Source organism: Bombus vosnesenskii, unplaced genomic scaffold, assembly GCF_011952255.1.
Source record: "Bombus vosnesenskii isolate JDL3184/JDL3185 unplaced genomic scaffold, Bvos_JDL3184-5_v1.1 scf7180000013398, whole genome shotgun sequence".
Lineage (NCBI taxonomy): Eukaryota > Metazoa > Arthropoda > Insecta > Hymenoptera > Apidae > Bombus > Bombus vosnesenskii.
Window position 1 is genome coordinate 908400 of NW_022883023.1, and position 16631 is coordinate 925030.

At 43.2% G+C, this 16631-nt stretch overlaps 2 protein-coding genes and 1 long non-coding RNA gene across 3 annotated transcripts; 1 reads left to right on the forward strand and 2 right to left on the reverse strand.

Annotated features, from left to right (window-relative positions):
• The first annotated feature begins 955 nt into the window (after positions 1-955).
• On the forward strand, positions 956-13546 carry LOC117237721 (bone morphogenetic protein 2-B). The gene is made up of 3 exons (XM_033502009.1): positions 956-3041; positions 8228-8348; positions 11221-13546. Exons 1-3 carry the CDS (start codon positions 2109-2111, stop codon positions 12051-12053), a joined length of 1887 nt encoding a protein of 628 aa, XP_033357900.1. The 5' UTR covers positions 956-2108; the 3' UTR covers positions 12054-13546.
• Positions 3272-8719, reverse strand: LOC117237725. The gene is made up of 4 exons (XR_004494053.1): positions 8502-8719; positions 8171-8272; positions 7156-7282; positions 3272-5234 (listed from the first exon to the last, which is right to left on the reverse strand). It is a non-coding gene; the product is annotated as an uncharacterized LOC117237725 (long non-coding RNA).
• LOC117237719 (nucleolar GTP-binding protein 1) lies at positions 13069-16604 on the reverse strand. The gene is made up of 8 exons (XM_033502008.1): positions 16515-16604; positions 16153-16427; positions 15842-16079; positions 15512-15754; positions 15187-15438; positions 14808-15086; positions 14450-14728; positions 13069-14338 (listed from the first exon to the last, which is right to left on the reverse strand). Exons 1-8 carry the CDS (start codon positions 16560-16562, stop codon positions 14039-14041), a joined length of 1914 nt encoding a protein of 637 aa, XP_033357899.1. The 5' UTR covers positions 16563-16604; the 3' UTR covers positions 13069-14038.
• Positions 16605-16631: the final 27 nt, after the last annotated feature.

The following is a 16631-nucleotide window of genomic DNA, read 5'->3' on the forward strand; positions in this document are numbered from 1 at the left end:
TCGACTGCCACGAAAATGCGACGCAGTCGTTGCGTCGCGGTCACGCGAACTTTTCATTCCACGAAAAAACGTGCGAGCCCGGGGGACACGAACGCGCAACTCTAGCGCGAATTCATTTCACCGATCAATCGATTCCCCGAAATCGAGCAGCGTTTAACTCTCCGAAGGGTAGTCTGCCGTACTTTTGAGGTCGCGTGCGTAACCGGTTAGCAGTTGCGTCAATGTTGCGAATCGCAGTTCCGTCTGCAAACCGTTCCCTGCATCGAGATACGTATTTCGTTGATTGGATGGCTTGAAAAAAGGATATCAACCGTTTCGCGACCGAATATCTCGCGTCACAAAAACGAACAGGCACTCGTCGTTTCAAGGCGACTTTTGACCTCGCGAGCGATTATTCCAATCTCTTGGCTGACCGTCTCTCGATTTCCTCGTTGACGTTGTCCTATTTAACGGTCCTTCCGGTGATAAAGAAGCACGGACTAGGCGCCGCCTTTGCTTCCGTCACACGGACGCATTTATCGCGTAAAACTTTGATGGTTACCGATAAGAACCGCCACTCGACAGGAATTCCTGTACGCTTCGTATAATCCTGTTCGTCCTAATTTCACGCAATTTTCAGAATCTCCATTCTGGCGACTACGTAATACCGCACAGCGTTGATATATTGGCGCGTAACATCGAAACGAGACTCCATGTAAGATACGATCGACTATATCTGGAAATAAAGTACCTCCGTATCTCTGTTACTTTTAAGCTGTTCTACCCTTTACTCACGCAGTATACCAATTTTTCATGAAACAAAGATTCGCAACGAATATTTTCCGATTTGTATACCTATGCTTGTTCGGATTAGTTTCGAATATGATCGACGTGATCGTTACGGTCGCGTCTCTTTACAGCGCAAACGATACTTTAAAACGTTTCACGTGACCCATACGCAACATATATACATGAAAGATTTCAACGATAAGAATCGGGAAACTTTGGTGAACCACCGCGTGCCTCATTTTGTCAGATTCCATCGAGGAAAGATCGTTGCTTGGAAACGATAGACGACGAACACGAGACAATGTGGTCAACGGGGGCTACGACGACAGCAAGGATAGCAGCAGCAGCAGCAGCGGTGGTTACGACGTCGAACTGGACGCCAAGAGATTGGAAGCGCGATCAGCCGGCCGGCGCGCCGGCGGGGAGTAGTAAACGGGATATATACGCGAGTGCGTGTTGCCGAGTACGGTATTCGGCAGTCGACGCGCGACGTCCGAACGGAGCGGGTCGTATTTTCTCGTCCCGTTCCGTCTCAACCTGGCCGTGTCCAATAAGAAGTTCCTCGTGTCATTCGATATTAAATATCTCCGACGAGTCAACGAAGAAGAGGGAGACAGGGAGCAAAGGGCGCCTAGAATCATTGAAAATCAGTCGACAATCGTAAATGTTCGACCGGCCTGTGTTTTAAGATGACCGCCTCGGCACTGTCTCCTTTACCTTCCTCTCGCTTTCTTCGATCCTTCTCCGCGTTCGGTTCTATTCCGTCCACGTCAACGTCGTCGTCGTCGTTGTCATCGTCGTCGTCGTCGTGGTCGTTGTCGCAGTCACCGTTACCGTCGCGTAGGAAGAAGAAACCAAACGAGCGGACGATCCATCGTGGTCGGCATTGTTTGGCATTACGCGTTATGAGGAGCGGATGAATCGTCGCGTGGCAGAGCAACAGTGGAAGAAAGTGAAAGAATCGAATACGGTTCGAATAGCGGTCGGACACTGTCGTAGGATTTGGAAATCTCGCAGACCTTTGCGTACTCGTTTCCAAGTCGATCGCCAAACGCCGTCTTCTCCGATTCGTTGAGATTCGCGCGAGTCTCGGCTGACATGTTGGTCGACGCGTTTAATGGTTGACAAAAGAGTAAAAGTTAAAGGTAAGAAAAGCGACGCAAAGAAGATAATAACAGTAGAGACGAGAAAGATCGAAGGAAAGAAGGAGAGGAAAGAAGGCGAAAGAAGAGAAGCGTAGGAAATTAGATATAGAATCGGTGCACGATAGCGACGAGGTGCTTCCCAGGGAGGAGGTACCCCGGTGGATCGTGCTTAAACTCGTGGATCAGGAGCCGGCTATGGGAAAGCTGGCAACGGCTGGTCGACTCGTGACCCGTGACAACGAGCGGCAAGAGGCATCGGTGTGGTTGCTCGAGCGAAGCGGCGCCAGTTCCGGCCGCGCTCTCGTCGCGGTCCCTATCGGCGGGGTCGCAGTCTGTGGCGTGATCGTCCCGCAAGTTGAATCGGAAGCACCGATCGAGGTGACCGGCCGAAACGCGTTTACCGGCACTGCGTCCAGTTGCTTGGAGAACGGTGCTCGAAAGAGGAAGAAGGATCGCCGAACGATAGCCCTGGTTGGAATTTGTCGGACCAGACACCAGGCGCTGATCGACGATCCAGACTCTCGATACTTGGTCGAGACGGCAACCGGCGGCGACGACGGTGCCGGAAGAGATGACGCGGTGGTTCGCCTCGGAGATTCGTCGTTCGAGTCTTCTCTAGGTCGGAAATCCGGATGGTGGTTCGACGACATCGTCGAGCAGAATACAAAGGAGAAGAGAAGAGACATCGTTCGGGAATATCGTCCGAGAATTTCCAACGAATGGCGACAAGTGGCGCGTAAAGAATCGTTAAATCGGCGAACGATCGTCGAGGGAAGGAGATGCGAACGATGTCGTCGACGTCGGTGGCTGAACGGAAGCAACGAATCTTCTCGTCTGTTTGGAATAGCGACGACGATCGTGGCGGTTGTGGTGGCAGTAGCGGCGGCGGCGCTTTGCGTGCCGGCCGCGTCGGCCGTGCCGATGCTGCCGCGGGAGAGTCCGCTCTCTCGAACCGGTCCTCGACACGACCTCGACCGCTCGACCGGTCTCGAGGACGTCTACGAGGACGCTTTCCGAGAAGAGGATCGACCGACGACGAGCACCGTTCTCGACGAGACTGAGCTGGATATTATCAGAAGGAGCATCGCGCGAGGTCTTGGCCTCAAGAGGATACCCGACCCTTCCAAGGTGAGTAGTCTTTTGCTTCTCTCTCTTCCCTTTTTCCTCCCTTTCTCAGTTCGCTTTTGCTTCTCTCGTCTCTCGTTCTGTTCCACTCGATATCGGATGCGGATACGGAAACGGCCACAGATATGCATATTCATGTCGATGTTTCACGTGACAACGTCACACGTCCGTTGGAACACGTTAGTTGCGTGATCCATCTGGAGTTTTGCCGATTAGGCAATGAATTGTTGGTCTGTAAAAAATTCAGACAGCAATACGTAATGTCAACGAGAAAGTTGCTTGAGCGAAGAAAATTGTTACTATTATTATTGTTGTTGTTATTATTATGAGATTCTATTTATTTAACAGGCGAGACAAGCAAGAAGAGCTCGCGTTTCCTTTTATATATTTTATACCAATCTTTTATACGCTAATGGAAATTTATTCCCGTCTATGGAATGAGTAATAACAATAATAATAATAATAATAAATAGCACGAGAAAAATGGGAAAAGCAGTTGGAAAGTGAAAAGAAAAAGTGAAGGGAAGCCGGAACTCTACGTGGAAATAGAAGAACGCTGGACGTAGAGAAGGCAGAGAGTAGCGATGGTGGCGGTGGCGGTAATGGCGGCAGTCGAGTTTCGCAGAGGGTAACGAACAATGAACGAAAAGGAAGAAAGGACTAAAAAGATAGAGAGGGTACAGAGAAGGGGAACAGATGGCGAGAGAAGGGAATGCAAGAGAAAGGAAAGAAAGGGAACGGAAGGGAATCGAATCGAAAGGAGCAACTCGACGGCGAAAGGGTATTATGTGTATACCGTAGAAATCGCGGGAACGACATGGTGCAAGCGGCAAGTAGTACGTAAACAACGGCGAGTCGAAGACGAGGAACGTGGGTGGTCTGCGTTGCCCCACTTTCGCTACGTATGCACGAGCACGTGCGCATTCCTGCTGGTATGCAGAACCGGCTGTCCACGTGCGTACGACGACAACGCCGCCGCTGCCATGCTCTCTTCTTTTCTACTCTATTCAACTCTTCTTCTCCCCTCGTTCCTCTTCGCTTTTTTTCATCTGGTCCCTGGCTTTCTGCTACTAATGAAGATGCAGCACGTTGCCTATGATGAAACTGCCGGACCTGCCGGGGTCGTTGGACTATCGATACAGGATCGAGACAGGTTACATCGCATCGAATCAACTAATTCCTGTCGCAAAAGCAAGCGACGTCTCATTTGGATCAATCGAGTTACGCGAATTCGAATGAAGCAATTCGACCAATAAAAATAAGTATAAGTTCGGATATAAAAACTCGATAGCCGCGGGATGATTTAGTTGGCGACGAATCGAGATCGATGGAGGGTTAGCACGAGATGCAGAGCGATTTTAGACGTACGCGTTTCCATCTAAATTCGGAGCGTTACGTGAACGTTGGCATCGATCGTTCGGAAATTCCCAAGCGATCCGAGACGATCGGTGAAATCGGAGGAACTTGGACTGGCGATTTCGGTAGGAAAGTGGAAGGAAGGTAGGAACGGCGATTTAGTCGATGACGATGATCGAAAGAGGTCTCGTTCCGGATCTTGAAAAGGACAAGAGCGGGAGAAGAGGTGGCGGGAGCGACATCGCAAAAGAACACCTGTTGTCGCAGCCTTTATAGCCGGTAGGTTCGCCGTTATGCGCGCACGCGATAACGAACGTCGATTCTTGGCCGTCCTCGAAACTCGAGGACATCCTCGACAAGTGTGAGAGAGAGTACGCGTGTCTCGAACGCAAGCACCTACATATATACATACATGTAGGTATGTAGCTCTAATGCCAAAGGGAAGATAGAACCAGTTATCTTTCTGGTTTTCTAGTTTTCAGGTCTTCTGGTTGCGTGCGCGCGCAGACATACATTCTTCTTTTACCTCGTTCGATGATCCGCCGCACTTAACGCGTACCCACCCGTCCATCGTTCACATTTATATCCAGCTTCGTTGGTTTTTAACGAGACGAAAGAGTCGATCCGAGACGAGAAGAGACGAGGAGACGACGATGGGACGACGGGACGACGAGACAAGAACCGGCGACGTCGAGAACATACAATATGTCCAATTAACTTTCTTTCGCATTCGTCGCAATCGATTTGCAAGCACTTCGTCCTAGTGATCAGAGATAGTTTCAACACGATTGTAAGCAAACGACGTCGCAGATTACATATTGCGCTGTCCGTTGATCGCTTCTGTAATGTTGCAAATATACTATAACATTGTATTAGACTTTTCCTTCGGCTCTAGTAACGCGAATTTCTATTTTATACTCGTGCGATTTCTATGTACACTTTATACTTTTTGTACACCGATGACAGGTAATTCGGTATACGAAGGAAACGTTAATTCCGTTTGCAAACGAAAGTAACGAGTTACGAAGCAGAAAAGTGGCGATCGTCTAAATTTATCCAATCGACTCGGATGATTCGCGATTCGCAGCGATCATTCTGCTCGATGAACAATGAAATCGAGCGAACTTAACGATCTCGGAAGATGAAAATCGCAAATAGATATCTGTCTGCTTAACTTTCCGCGACTTTCACCGCGTTAGACCATCTCGACCTCGAGGAAAGAATGATACAGCGAGATTCATGGTCGTTATGGTTGATACTGAAGAGAAAGCTATGGGAGAAGAGCGTGATGGCATTGGCTCGCGATCGAACGTGTTACAAACGCGCGCTCGACATCGAACGAAATCGAGTTCGATGAGAAACGTTCGAATCTGAAACACGATGACGCGCATTCCCGCCGCGTGTTTCGTCGAGCCCTCGAGCCTCGAGGCAGAGGGGCGAGGGTTACGCGAAGAATGCGGCCTGACTCGTCCGTCGATACACCTAGACGCGATGTGCGTTGCTTGCGAAAGATCTTTCTTCGAGACGTAGGCGTGGGAGGCAAACGAGCGTACGTGGTTGCGCGAACGTTTCTTCAAGGTCGTCCGCATTCGCTACAACGTCACCTATGCCCTCGTTGCGCGTTTACATACACTTGTTTCCAGATTTCTTTCCCCAAATACGTTATATCTCGCGAACGGATCGTGCAGTCGTTCGGTCGTCGCACCGACCACGCGATTACACCCATTCGCCAATGTTGAAGTTACGTCGACGATTCTATTTTCAAAGTGAATCGCTAAAACCAAGAATGACGAAGTTGCGTCGGATACTTCATTTTCTCGGAAACGAATTCCGATTTTCAGTCGTCCTAACTCTATTTGTACTACGAATTTAGGCCCACGGCGTACAGAAGATAAGTTCGATCCACTGTCTACTTCGTTCAAAGAACCTTAAGATTCATAATTCGTGCAATATCTTACAACGAATCTGGTCCATATCGTCTCTCATACAGCTTGCACAGGCCTATCTTATTTCCTTAGCCACGGTGTATTTTTCCAAGAAAATAATACAAGACTATCGATGAAAGTGATACGCGACGTGGTTGCGTTTAGATTCTGTTCCTTTTGAATTCCGGCGCACGGTCAACGCTCGTTGGAGCAACATGTACATACCATACGTACGTACTATGTATCGGGATCTTTCTACAATTTCGTTCGTGTTCGAAGTTCGCGCAGTCATACCATGTCTACATCTTCTTACCCCTCCTCGCACATCCTCTCTTTACCCCATTCCCTCTCCTCTCCTCTTTTCCTTACATTCTCCTACCTCTTTGCAAGTAGAAACATCTTCGAGTTTCGTGATAGCCATTGAGCAAGCGTGCGCCAGTCGAGTCCAACTACAAACCAAGACGAAAGACCAACGAACGCGACATCGATGACCGACACTGACCGACCTTTCGAACCAGTCAAGCGGTTGCACACGAGTCAACTCGCTTGGGGTCGGCAAACGACGTCTCGGTTTCAATCCGCAACGAGCGAAAACGCGTGTCTCAATCGATTTACGATTCGCCACACGAGTCCTTCTGACGGACTAACGATCTTGTGTCGTACATTCCGGTTGACGAGGGTTATCTTTCCCTCGAAGTATGCAACTTCGAAACCTTGGCGAATACTTGACGCACGAATGACGCGACGGACCACCGTCTCGACAAACCGGAACTCGCTCGAATCCACTAACTAGCCGACTTTAAAGAAAACAGCCAGTTAAACGAGTCCATACTTACTCGACGTATTGCGGAGGCGTCCGTGTGTCTCCGTTTCACACGGCTCACGGCTCTGATAGCTCGCTGAGTCATCCTTAACGACACGATCCTTCAGTACTCGTGTCCTCCTTCCTTTCAACCTCACGATCTGTGAAATTCATTTCATTTATTAAACGTCTTTTCACTTATTAATCGTTGCGTTGCGTTATGTTGGTCGGCTCGTGCGTTATCTCGCGTACCGCGGCTAGCTAGAGCCGCGCGAACTGGCTAATTTTACCGGAAACGTCTAGCGTGTCTGGACTTTCTCACCATGGAAATTATATACCAACACGAGTGACGGCGAGGGTAAAGTGGCGAGGGACGTGTTTCGAGTGGATCTCGAAAATTGCAACGATGCTCGAGAACGACAAAGGGATTTGAAGAATAGGAAAAAAAGTACAAAGGGGGACCGGCGAGCAACGGGGAAAGAAGGCGAATGACGAGTGGCGAGGAAAGAGAGAGGCAAAGCGAAGAAAGGTTGTTGAGCCGCGACGTTGGGAAGATGGCAGACACTATATCAGTGCCTCGCCCGCAAACTAATTATCCCGCTTGAAGATCGATTTCAGTGAAACGTAAAAGCGTACGATTCGGTGAATTTTTCCATAGGTCACCGGAATTTTGCTTTACGTGTCCAACAGAGATTCTATCGCGTTTTTCACGCAATCCCTCCGATATTCAACGACTTTATTTCCCTTACCAAATTGATTAATGGAAGTACGCTGTCCACAATTCCTTAAACTAATTATGTAACTCTTGCGTGTTAGTAAGACCGTTGAGATCCTCATAATCATTTCTCCCCATATCCTTATTTTCCAATAAAACGATATTGTATCAAGTTCTACGTTCTATTTTCATAGCTTCATTTTTGTAGAATTTCCATTCCACATAACCTGACTTTCGCTACGCTTGCTCATCTTCTTATGCATTTTACGCTAATTTCTTGTATGCTAATAAAATTTTATCCTGTCTGTGAAATAAATAAAACCATCATACCTACTACTGTGCGTTCGTTAGCTGGTCAATAAGTCATCCTTACATATTTCCTTTTTTTCAGGCAAACGTCAGTCAAGCCGAATACGAAAGAGCACACAGAGAGTACCTGATGAGAATGCAGTCGCCATTCGACGAGCGAACTTTTGAAAGCAAGAAGTTGCTACATGTGTTTCCCGCTACAGGTAACCAACGATAATTGATGACGATTGATCGATAGTGTATTGGGACATTCTTTTTCGTTCTCGAATCACTGATAATTTAGTATCGGTTCAACAGAACCGGCGATCTTTGGAAACGCGAAATATCTTACGATCTTTCTGAAAAAATATACATACCCACGCTATAATTACTACTTGTGTAAACATCGAGCATCCTAGTTTCCGCCAGTTCGGCAACGTCGACGAGATTTTACCAGGCGTATCTGGAATCGATGCGTATCGAACCAACCGCGATTATCGATCTTTCGCATTAACCTATAAACTGAGAAAGACAAGTCAATTTCTTATTTTGATTGTTAATATCATGATAATTTTTCTTATTTACGCATCTTCTGTTTTTTTTTACATGTCGTTTCACGTTTGTTTAAAATAAATTAAAAGAACGTAAATTTCATCGTAATTGCGAATAAATAACGTATCATCTGCTTTTCCCTAAATATTTAACTATTTCACTTTCTTCGTCCTTTTTATTCTGTTACCTCTTTAAGATTCGCTATTTTGTTAAATTTCTTATAGCTTGTTTATTTTACAACTACATTGTTGTTTAGATCCTGTAGTGATCAAAATAAACGAACATCTGTCGGTACTAAGTTTAGAGGATAGAGCGAATAACGCAACAATTTCCAATTACATCACTTTAAATAGTTTATCCAATGTTTTCTATGCTACTAATCATTCTCATAGTAAAACAAACCTATTTTCTGATTCATTGGTATTGATCTTTTTTATATTGATGTTATTTGCGATCTTCCTAATAATTAATTATAAATTTCAGTAACTACGTATTTACCGTTTCAGTTTATCGTAGAAATTCAAAGTACAAAGCATGACTGACGTTACTTATGGAATGACACGATATAAAGCGAATGAGTTTACAAATAAAACGCTTCGTTTCGCTTAACGTAATTCCACTTCGGTTTATCTCGATTCGATCAGATTCCATCAACTCGTATCTTCGGTCTATTTTCTCCTTTTCCGTTTTCGCGTTATTCCGCTTGAGAGGCCTCGCCAGAAGCATCTGCGTTATTATGAAAGAGAAATTCCGATCGCCACGGAATGCCGAGTAACGAGTTTCCGAATGCAATAAGAACGAATCGTCGAGAAAGATCAATTTGTCGACGACTCTCACGCGTGACTCTCGACAATCGATTGCAGATCGCCGGTAATTTATACCAAACCGACCCTTACTGTTTTTCGTCACGAACCCAGACTCTAGACTCTAGACGAATGGAGCCGTACCGATTCTACGAAAACTAAGCCAAAAATATCGTAAAATACTATTTATAAAAGATATACCCACAGACTAAAATATTTTAGATAGCAGTGTGGTGCAAGGTAAGCTATAATTGGTGCGAGTCAAATATTCAGAGAAACCGTTGAATTTCCATTCAATGACGGAAACACACAGGCTTGCTCGATTACTTACACTGAAATACTTAACTGAAATATCGAAATATCACCAATTCCTGAATTTCACTTCGTTTCGAGTTACTTCACAGTTAGAATTTTCAATGATTGATTTCTGTTATTGATATATATTTACTACGATAATCGTGGCCAGATCATTTCTTTAGCAATAAATCGACTCAAAAATCTTTTTCAAACATTCCAAGAAAAATAGAAACATTACCGAATATATCTCGAATCGTTTGTTATACATATACATAATATGGACTGTTTCGAGACATCGAGTCGAGATAACGTTCGAGTCGAACCGTTGCGCGTTGTATATCGTTGCCGACATACGACGCATACCCAGATAACTTTCTCAATCTGTTTTGTCGTATTTTTACGATTATTCCTGACAGATTTATTTCCTAGGATCCGTAACGCGAGCTTCGTATTACACGATGTTTTACGACTGCTACCGAACGAGCCGATCTAAGTGACGCGACGCTAATCCGTCGGTGTTGTGTTACAAGAATGCCACCGTGTTTTCTCTTACCAAACCCAACATCTATTTTCCAATTGGAGAGATCGAATATAGATCGAATATATCGAAATAATCTAACGAATAAGTTGCATCGTAACTATAGGTATCAATTTTCTTCTATGAGATCGTTGCGTGCTTTAATATGAAGGTGACTGCGTACAATCCATAATATTCTCAATATTGTTTAGCACTTATCCACGAAAATTTAAATATGTAAATGCGATATAACACAACTTAGAGCTTATTATATATTGATAAGAATTAAATATTGATAATAATATTGAATCATCCCATAAGTAACGCGGTTTTTCTGAAAGTTAAGTTCAAAACAAAAGACAAGTTGTTACTATCGGACTTCTATAAAATTGCAAAAGAAAATGTAATATATCGTGAACGATATTGATCGTGTACGGGCCACATTACGCGGAAAGAGATCGAAGATTCGATACGCCCGCGAAGCGAAGAAAAAGCGAACAAGGACTCGTGCGTACGTGTACCAACGAATTACCCCGGAATTTAATAATTCCACTAATTAACCGATGAAAATGGAACGGACGAGAGTTGCCGTTCTCGTGATCTCTAGCCGGATACGAGTGAACGTGTCCATTCTCATAGGTCATAGGCGGTTCTAACGATATTTTCGCGTCCATTGTCAAATCTCTTAACGTGCGTGAGGTTAAGTCGATAGTCGCGACGGGAAAAATGAGAAGGTGAAAGATAAAAGACAGGTAGTTGAGAATGCAGAGATCGTGGATTCCATTTAGCGTCGACATACCAACAGGCGAGAGAACGAGGAGGGAATGTAGCGATAGAAGATCGAAGACAATTCAAGGTTTTCACTTACGTAACGTTACGCGTTACGCGTATCAATTGTTCATGTTTATTCGTTCGTGATTGTTACAGCGTATCCTGGAAACGAATCGAGTCGACTGGATGGAACGAGCGAAAAGGAAAAACCCTATCGTCACTGGTTGTTCTTTCCCGTGGAAATTCCTCAGAAGGATCTGGATCAAACGTCGGTGGATCACGCGACGCTGCGACTGCTGCTTCACGGGCCGACGACAGATTACTACACCGAACGTTCCGAGCTGGAGGTGTTGTTCTATCTTCGAATTTCGTCATTTCGTCGCTCGAGAAAGTTAATCGGTCGTAGAAAAATTCAGCTGCAGGACTCCCGAAATCCGAGATGGCTCGAACTCGACGTGACTCAGGCCGCTTCCTCGTGGATCGAGACGCCGCTCGAGAACCTAGGAGTCGAACTGGAATTTATGATAGACAGCGAACCGGTGACACGTACCTTTTCCTTGCCGGTTCTTAACGTGTTCACCACGACGTATTCGGGCAGTGCCAGAGTAAAACGTTCTTCACCCAAAGATGTGATGTCTCTGCACAAAGGTCGTAGGACAAAGTGCAAAGGCGAGAGTAAAAAGTGTTGCAGACACGAGCTTACCGTCATGTTTAAAGACCTGAAAGGTTTCGAATTTATCGTTTACCCGAAAACCTTCGACGCTGGATACTGTAAAGGGCGATGCCCGCCTAGATACAATCCAGCTCATCATCACGCCCTTCTGCAAAGTCTGCTGTGGAAGGAAGATAGAAAAAAAGTGCCTAAACCATGCTGCGCGCCGAGTAAGCTCGACGAGTTGATGATCGTTTATTTCGACGAGAACGATGCTACTCAGTTGAAAAACTCGTACTGGAAGAACATTCAAGTACTCGAATGCGCTTGTTCCTAAAAATACTTTGTCCTTTCTTCCCGAATGGACGAACCGGCTAAATGACCGACTGAGCAACAGAGCTAACTAAGGTCATGTTTATAGTGGATACTTATTCGAACGAACTTGAGTCCTAACGAATGAAACATCTGAAGACTGCAATGCATATAAATATACTCATAAAAATCTATATACATATTTGATTAGGCGGATGTATCTTCGTCAGAATGTCAGTTTGTTCGAATACCCATCCACTGTAACCACAGTCTAATTCAATCAACTAATAATTAGTATATGTACATGTGAACGAACAGCGAACGAGCGAACGAACAAACGAGTGAATGGGAGCGAACGATAGAATATATATGTACACGTTCGATCGAAACGACACGATGATACGGACCAGTAAATGCTGCGATTAAAAACGTTGGTTACAGAATGACGAAAGGACAAGGGTTTTCATAGTCGCAGACGACTCACCAAAGAATCGTCCGAATACTGTTCGGTTGTGTCACTTTTTCGTCGTTACTCGCGACATACCGAAAACACTTGCTGTTAACGTATCACGCGAAACTTTCCTTTTCCGCTTGACCCCTTGTCCGCTTGGCATGTACATTTGCGAACGTTTCGATCGATAAAAGTTATTCCGTAAAACGAATGACGAAAGATTTAATCGTATCGCTGATAAACGTTCGATTCGGTTCGACTCGAGACATCATCGAAAGTCCAGGCTCTCGATCCAGGCTTTCGCATTGACTGTGATACTAAAAGATATCTGGCGTTTCTGCTTGTAGTAATCGTATTTCACACTTTCATCCTCTTTTGCCTTATTTCCTCTTCTCTATCTTATTTTCTCGACTATTTTCTATATTCTCTCCTCCTCTTTCTTTCCTTCTTCTCTTTGTTTTTCTATTTTGATATTGAAGAACCATTAAGTGTATAGAGTTATTCACAACGAGAAGAAAGAAATACCGCGACAGCAATGTTTCGATTATTTGATTAGTGTCACTCTTAAATGAAGTCTTAATCGGAACAATTTAATTGCTTATAATTTATTGTTCGATCAAATATCGAACGATGAAAACTGTTACATCTTTTTACATGCTAAAATATTATCGAACGAATCTTTGAAAGATCGTGCATTTTTTTTTACCAATGAAATTATGTTAATGTTGTACAGAGGATTTGATCGAAACTTGGTAGCATAACCGAAGTTTGTGCACGGCGGAAATCTCGCGAATGCTCCTGCAACTATATATATGTATAACATTTATGGACTATCACCCAGAAGACTCTCCTGTTTCGCCTTCGTTGTAAATGTACAAACGCATGACCGAAATTATAATGGTCCCGCTGCACCTCGATCAAAAGTTTAAATGCGTTCTCATGTCGTGACGCGAACATGTATCGTTCGCCGAGTCAATTTCGATCACGCACCATAATCGTAACCTCGCGTTACATGTATTTGTCTAATCGACTACTATCGATGATGTAAAATAAAATTTTATTCCTTATTTATAACCAAATAACCCATAACTGATCCTGATTGAACAAAATGTTTCATTCAACAGCCGGCATAAAGAGTTACTCGATTTTCTAACGCAACAATGATATGAAGCGACAGTATGCATTGCACAACATGACACATTCGATATAGGTTACACAGGAAGGAATACGAATCTACGAATAAGGCAAACTTTTCAATACCGTAGCATGTAAAAGGTTATCACCGTACGACAGCAATAAACTTTCGCTGAATGCGATGTTTCTTACCCTACGTACGAAGCCAAAGGTCGCTTTACTGGCACTAAATTATGCAATCTAAGACAATTCATTCACATTGTTGCGTTATCTTTCAACGAGTTTAACTAACCTTTTACGGATACTATCGTAATTACAAAGCAACGTCGATTTATTCACGCAATACATGTGAAATGAATCATTCGATGAATCGATTCAATGAAAATTTGACAAAGATTTTCGAAAATAACAATTTCGAAATACCACTATCTCCTGTCTGTTTTTCCAACACCTCGTTTTCCCGAAAACAAATGTTTTGGCATTTTCGTGCCGATAAATCGATCTGCTTCTCCTTTCAATCCCTTCTTCGCGATCTTTTTCTTCAAAGCTTTATGCGCAATGTTCTTTAATTTAGTCTTCATCGTCAAATCCTTTACACCCATTTCGTCGCGAGCAGGTTTTGAACTACTTCGAGCTCTTGACTGAGACTCGGATTGCAATCGCATACGTTTCCTAGCTGGTTGCGATAGAGACCTTGCACGTCCTCTAGTCTTGGTAAAGTGCGCCTGTTGGAATTTAAATAAATAATCATATACGCGAATCTTATACACATTTCGTTCCGTTACATATCGTTATTCTTAGTATTTATTTTGATTATATTTCGATGCGTTACTCACATTTTCTGTGTCTTCCATATCGATACCCAAGTCTTCCATTTGTTCTTTCAATTTCGATACCGATCTGTCTCGAAGTTTCGCCGCTGCTGTGCGCGGCATTACAGGCTTTGTAGAAGCCTTCAGTATTCGGGCTTCGTCTTTCATAATAGCCTTCTTTTCTCGAATTTGCTTAGCTATTTGTACAATTTCTTGCATCGTCTCGGACAACTCGGCCACTTTATAATCGTACATTCCCGCCTCTTCGCGAAGCTGCTCCTCTTTTTCCAGCTCATTTAATTTCTACCGTAAAGGATAAAAATAAAGTTCTATCCAAGCAAAATGTCATACGCGTGTTTAAAACGAATAAATATGTACAAACATCAAATATTTCTGGATCGATGTAATCAGCGATATTGTGTCCTTCCCAAATCTCTGGAATAACATCATATTTTTGATCGCCCTCGATGTCATAATTCTTCTTCAAATCAAGTACATAATCGTCTCCCATTTCTTCCTCTATTTCTCGCTCTAATTTTCGTTTTACCTTTAATCCTTCCTTTCTCTTTCTTAAAACGCTCTCAGGAATACAAGGAGCGCGAATTTTATCATCTCTCGGCACAGGTTGTGCAACGTGTAAACGATTAAGCAGTCCCTCTACCTGCAGTCATAAACGTTCAAGAACTTGAACCAATGTTTTAACGGCTTTTACATTACTACAAAGCAACACAAAAGAGGTGTTTAAAAAGTATTTAACTTACCTTCTTTGTTCTTATCTTCTGATCAACACGGAAAGCTAACAAACGTTCACACGCTTGTATTTTCACGTCCATTACACCAAAATCAGTAATTGTACTCATTTCCAACACTGGGATATCTTTATCCTCCAACGACTTTAAAAGAACTCGTTTTTCGGGCGGAAGTTCATCCAGACGCAAAATATCCACTTTATTTGCCACAACTGTCAAAGGTTTGTTAGCAAACAGAGGTTTAATCGATTCAAATAATTTCACCTAGAAGATAAAACTGTTGAATCACACTTGAATAGAATGTATACTTTGGTTAGCTATGAAGCCAATACTTTACCTGCTGGTCTAAACTATGACCACATTGTTCCGATATATCGCAAAAGTAAAGTACAGCTGCTCGTAAATGCGCGAGTGCAGTTATTGCCTGCATTTCTATTACGTTCCTTTCTTCGAGTGGATGATCTAGAATTCCAGGTGTATCAACCACTTGCCATCTTAAATATTTATAATCCATATGACCAACGTATAATGACTTTGTTGTAAATGCATATGGTTGGACTTCAACATCAGCACGAGTTATCTAAATAGAACAATTAGCACAGTTCATAATGTTCCCTGTGCATAATATGCATACATAATCTGTTAGTAGTTATTAAGATTAAATTACCTTGTTAATGAAACTGCTTTTACCAACATTTGGGAAACCACATATTATTATAGTGCGTGTATAAGGATCTATACTAGGTAATCGGGCTAAATGCTGACGAACTTGCTCCAAATATGCCAGATTTGCTGCTTGCCTTTTCATAATTGTTGCCATACGACCTAAAGCAGCTTTTTTCAATTGTTTACATCGGTATAGAGAGTCTCCATATTTCATCAAACGGGCATAATCCTTGGCTACACTATTTTGACAATATATGTGAACTTCATTGAAAAACGGTGGTAATTGAAAAAATACTATTTCAATATACTTACTTATCGATTAAATGTCTCGCTATATTTATTTGACCAAGAGCTAATTTGTAATGATCTTTGTCATAAAGTACGTTCATTAAATCAGCATAAAATGGATGAACATCATCCAGCTTAGGAAATTCCTGTATAATTTGCGATAATCTGTCATGAAAGTTTTGTTGCGTAAATCTCACTTTACGCAAATAAAATGCACGTATTCTTGCAATTTTATAATTTTTGTGTATAACGGTTGGAGTTTTGCGTTGAGTTTTTGATAAAATTATATCAATAAAGTCCTAGACAAAAGTAAATATTTATTAAATGAAATTTGAACTACAATTGAATTAATTACCAAATATAAAATTAAAAACAAAGTTGCTAACCTTTGCGGTGGGTACAACCGCGATTTTCTTGAAATTGTATAAGGCCATTATTGCGTTGTTCTCTCAACTTATCGTTTTATAAAAATCTTATACTTGAAAAGTTCGTAAAAACTGTTT

Excerpts from the sequence above, each read along its gene's own strand:
- LOC117237721 (XM_033502009.1), top strand. The coding sequence starts at position 2,109 with ATGGGAAAGCTGGCAACGGCTGGTCGACTCGTGACCCGTGACAACGAG. Across the intron at positions 3,042-8,227 it reads GGATACCCGACCCTTCCAAG|GCAAACGTCAGTCAAGCCGA; the intron begins GTGAGTAGTCTT and ends CCTTTTTTTCAG. Across the intron at positions 8,349-11,220 it reads ACATGTGTTTCCCGCTACAG|CGTATCCTGGAAACGAATCG; the intron begins GTAACCAACGAT and ends TGATTGTTACAG.
- LOC117237719 (XM_033502008.1), bottom strand. The coding sequence starts at position 16,562 with ATGGCCTTATACAATTTCAAGAAAATCGCGGTTGTACCCACCGCAAAG. Across the intron at positions 15,755-15,841 it reads AAAGCAGTTTCATTAACAAG|ATAACTCGTGCTGATGTTGA; the intron begins GTAATTTAATCT and ends TGTTCTATTTAG. Across the intron at positions 14,339-14,449 it reads ATATGGAAGACACAGAAAAT|GCGCACTTTACCAAGACTAG; the intron begins GTGAGTAACGCA and ends AAATTCCAACAG.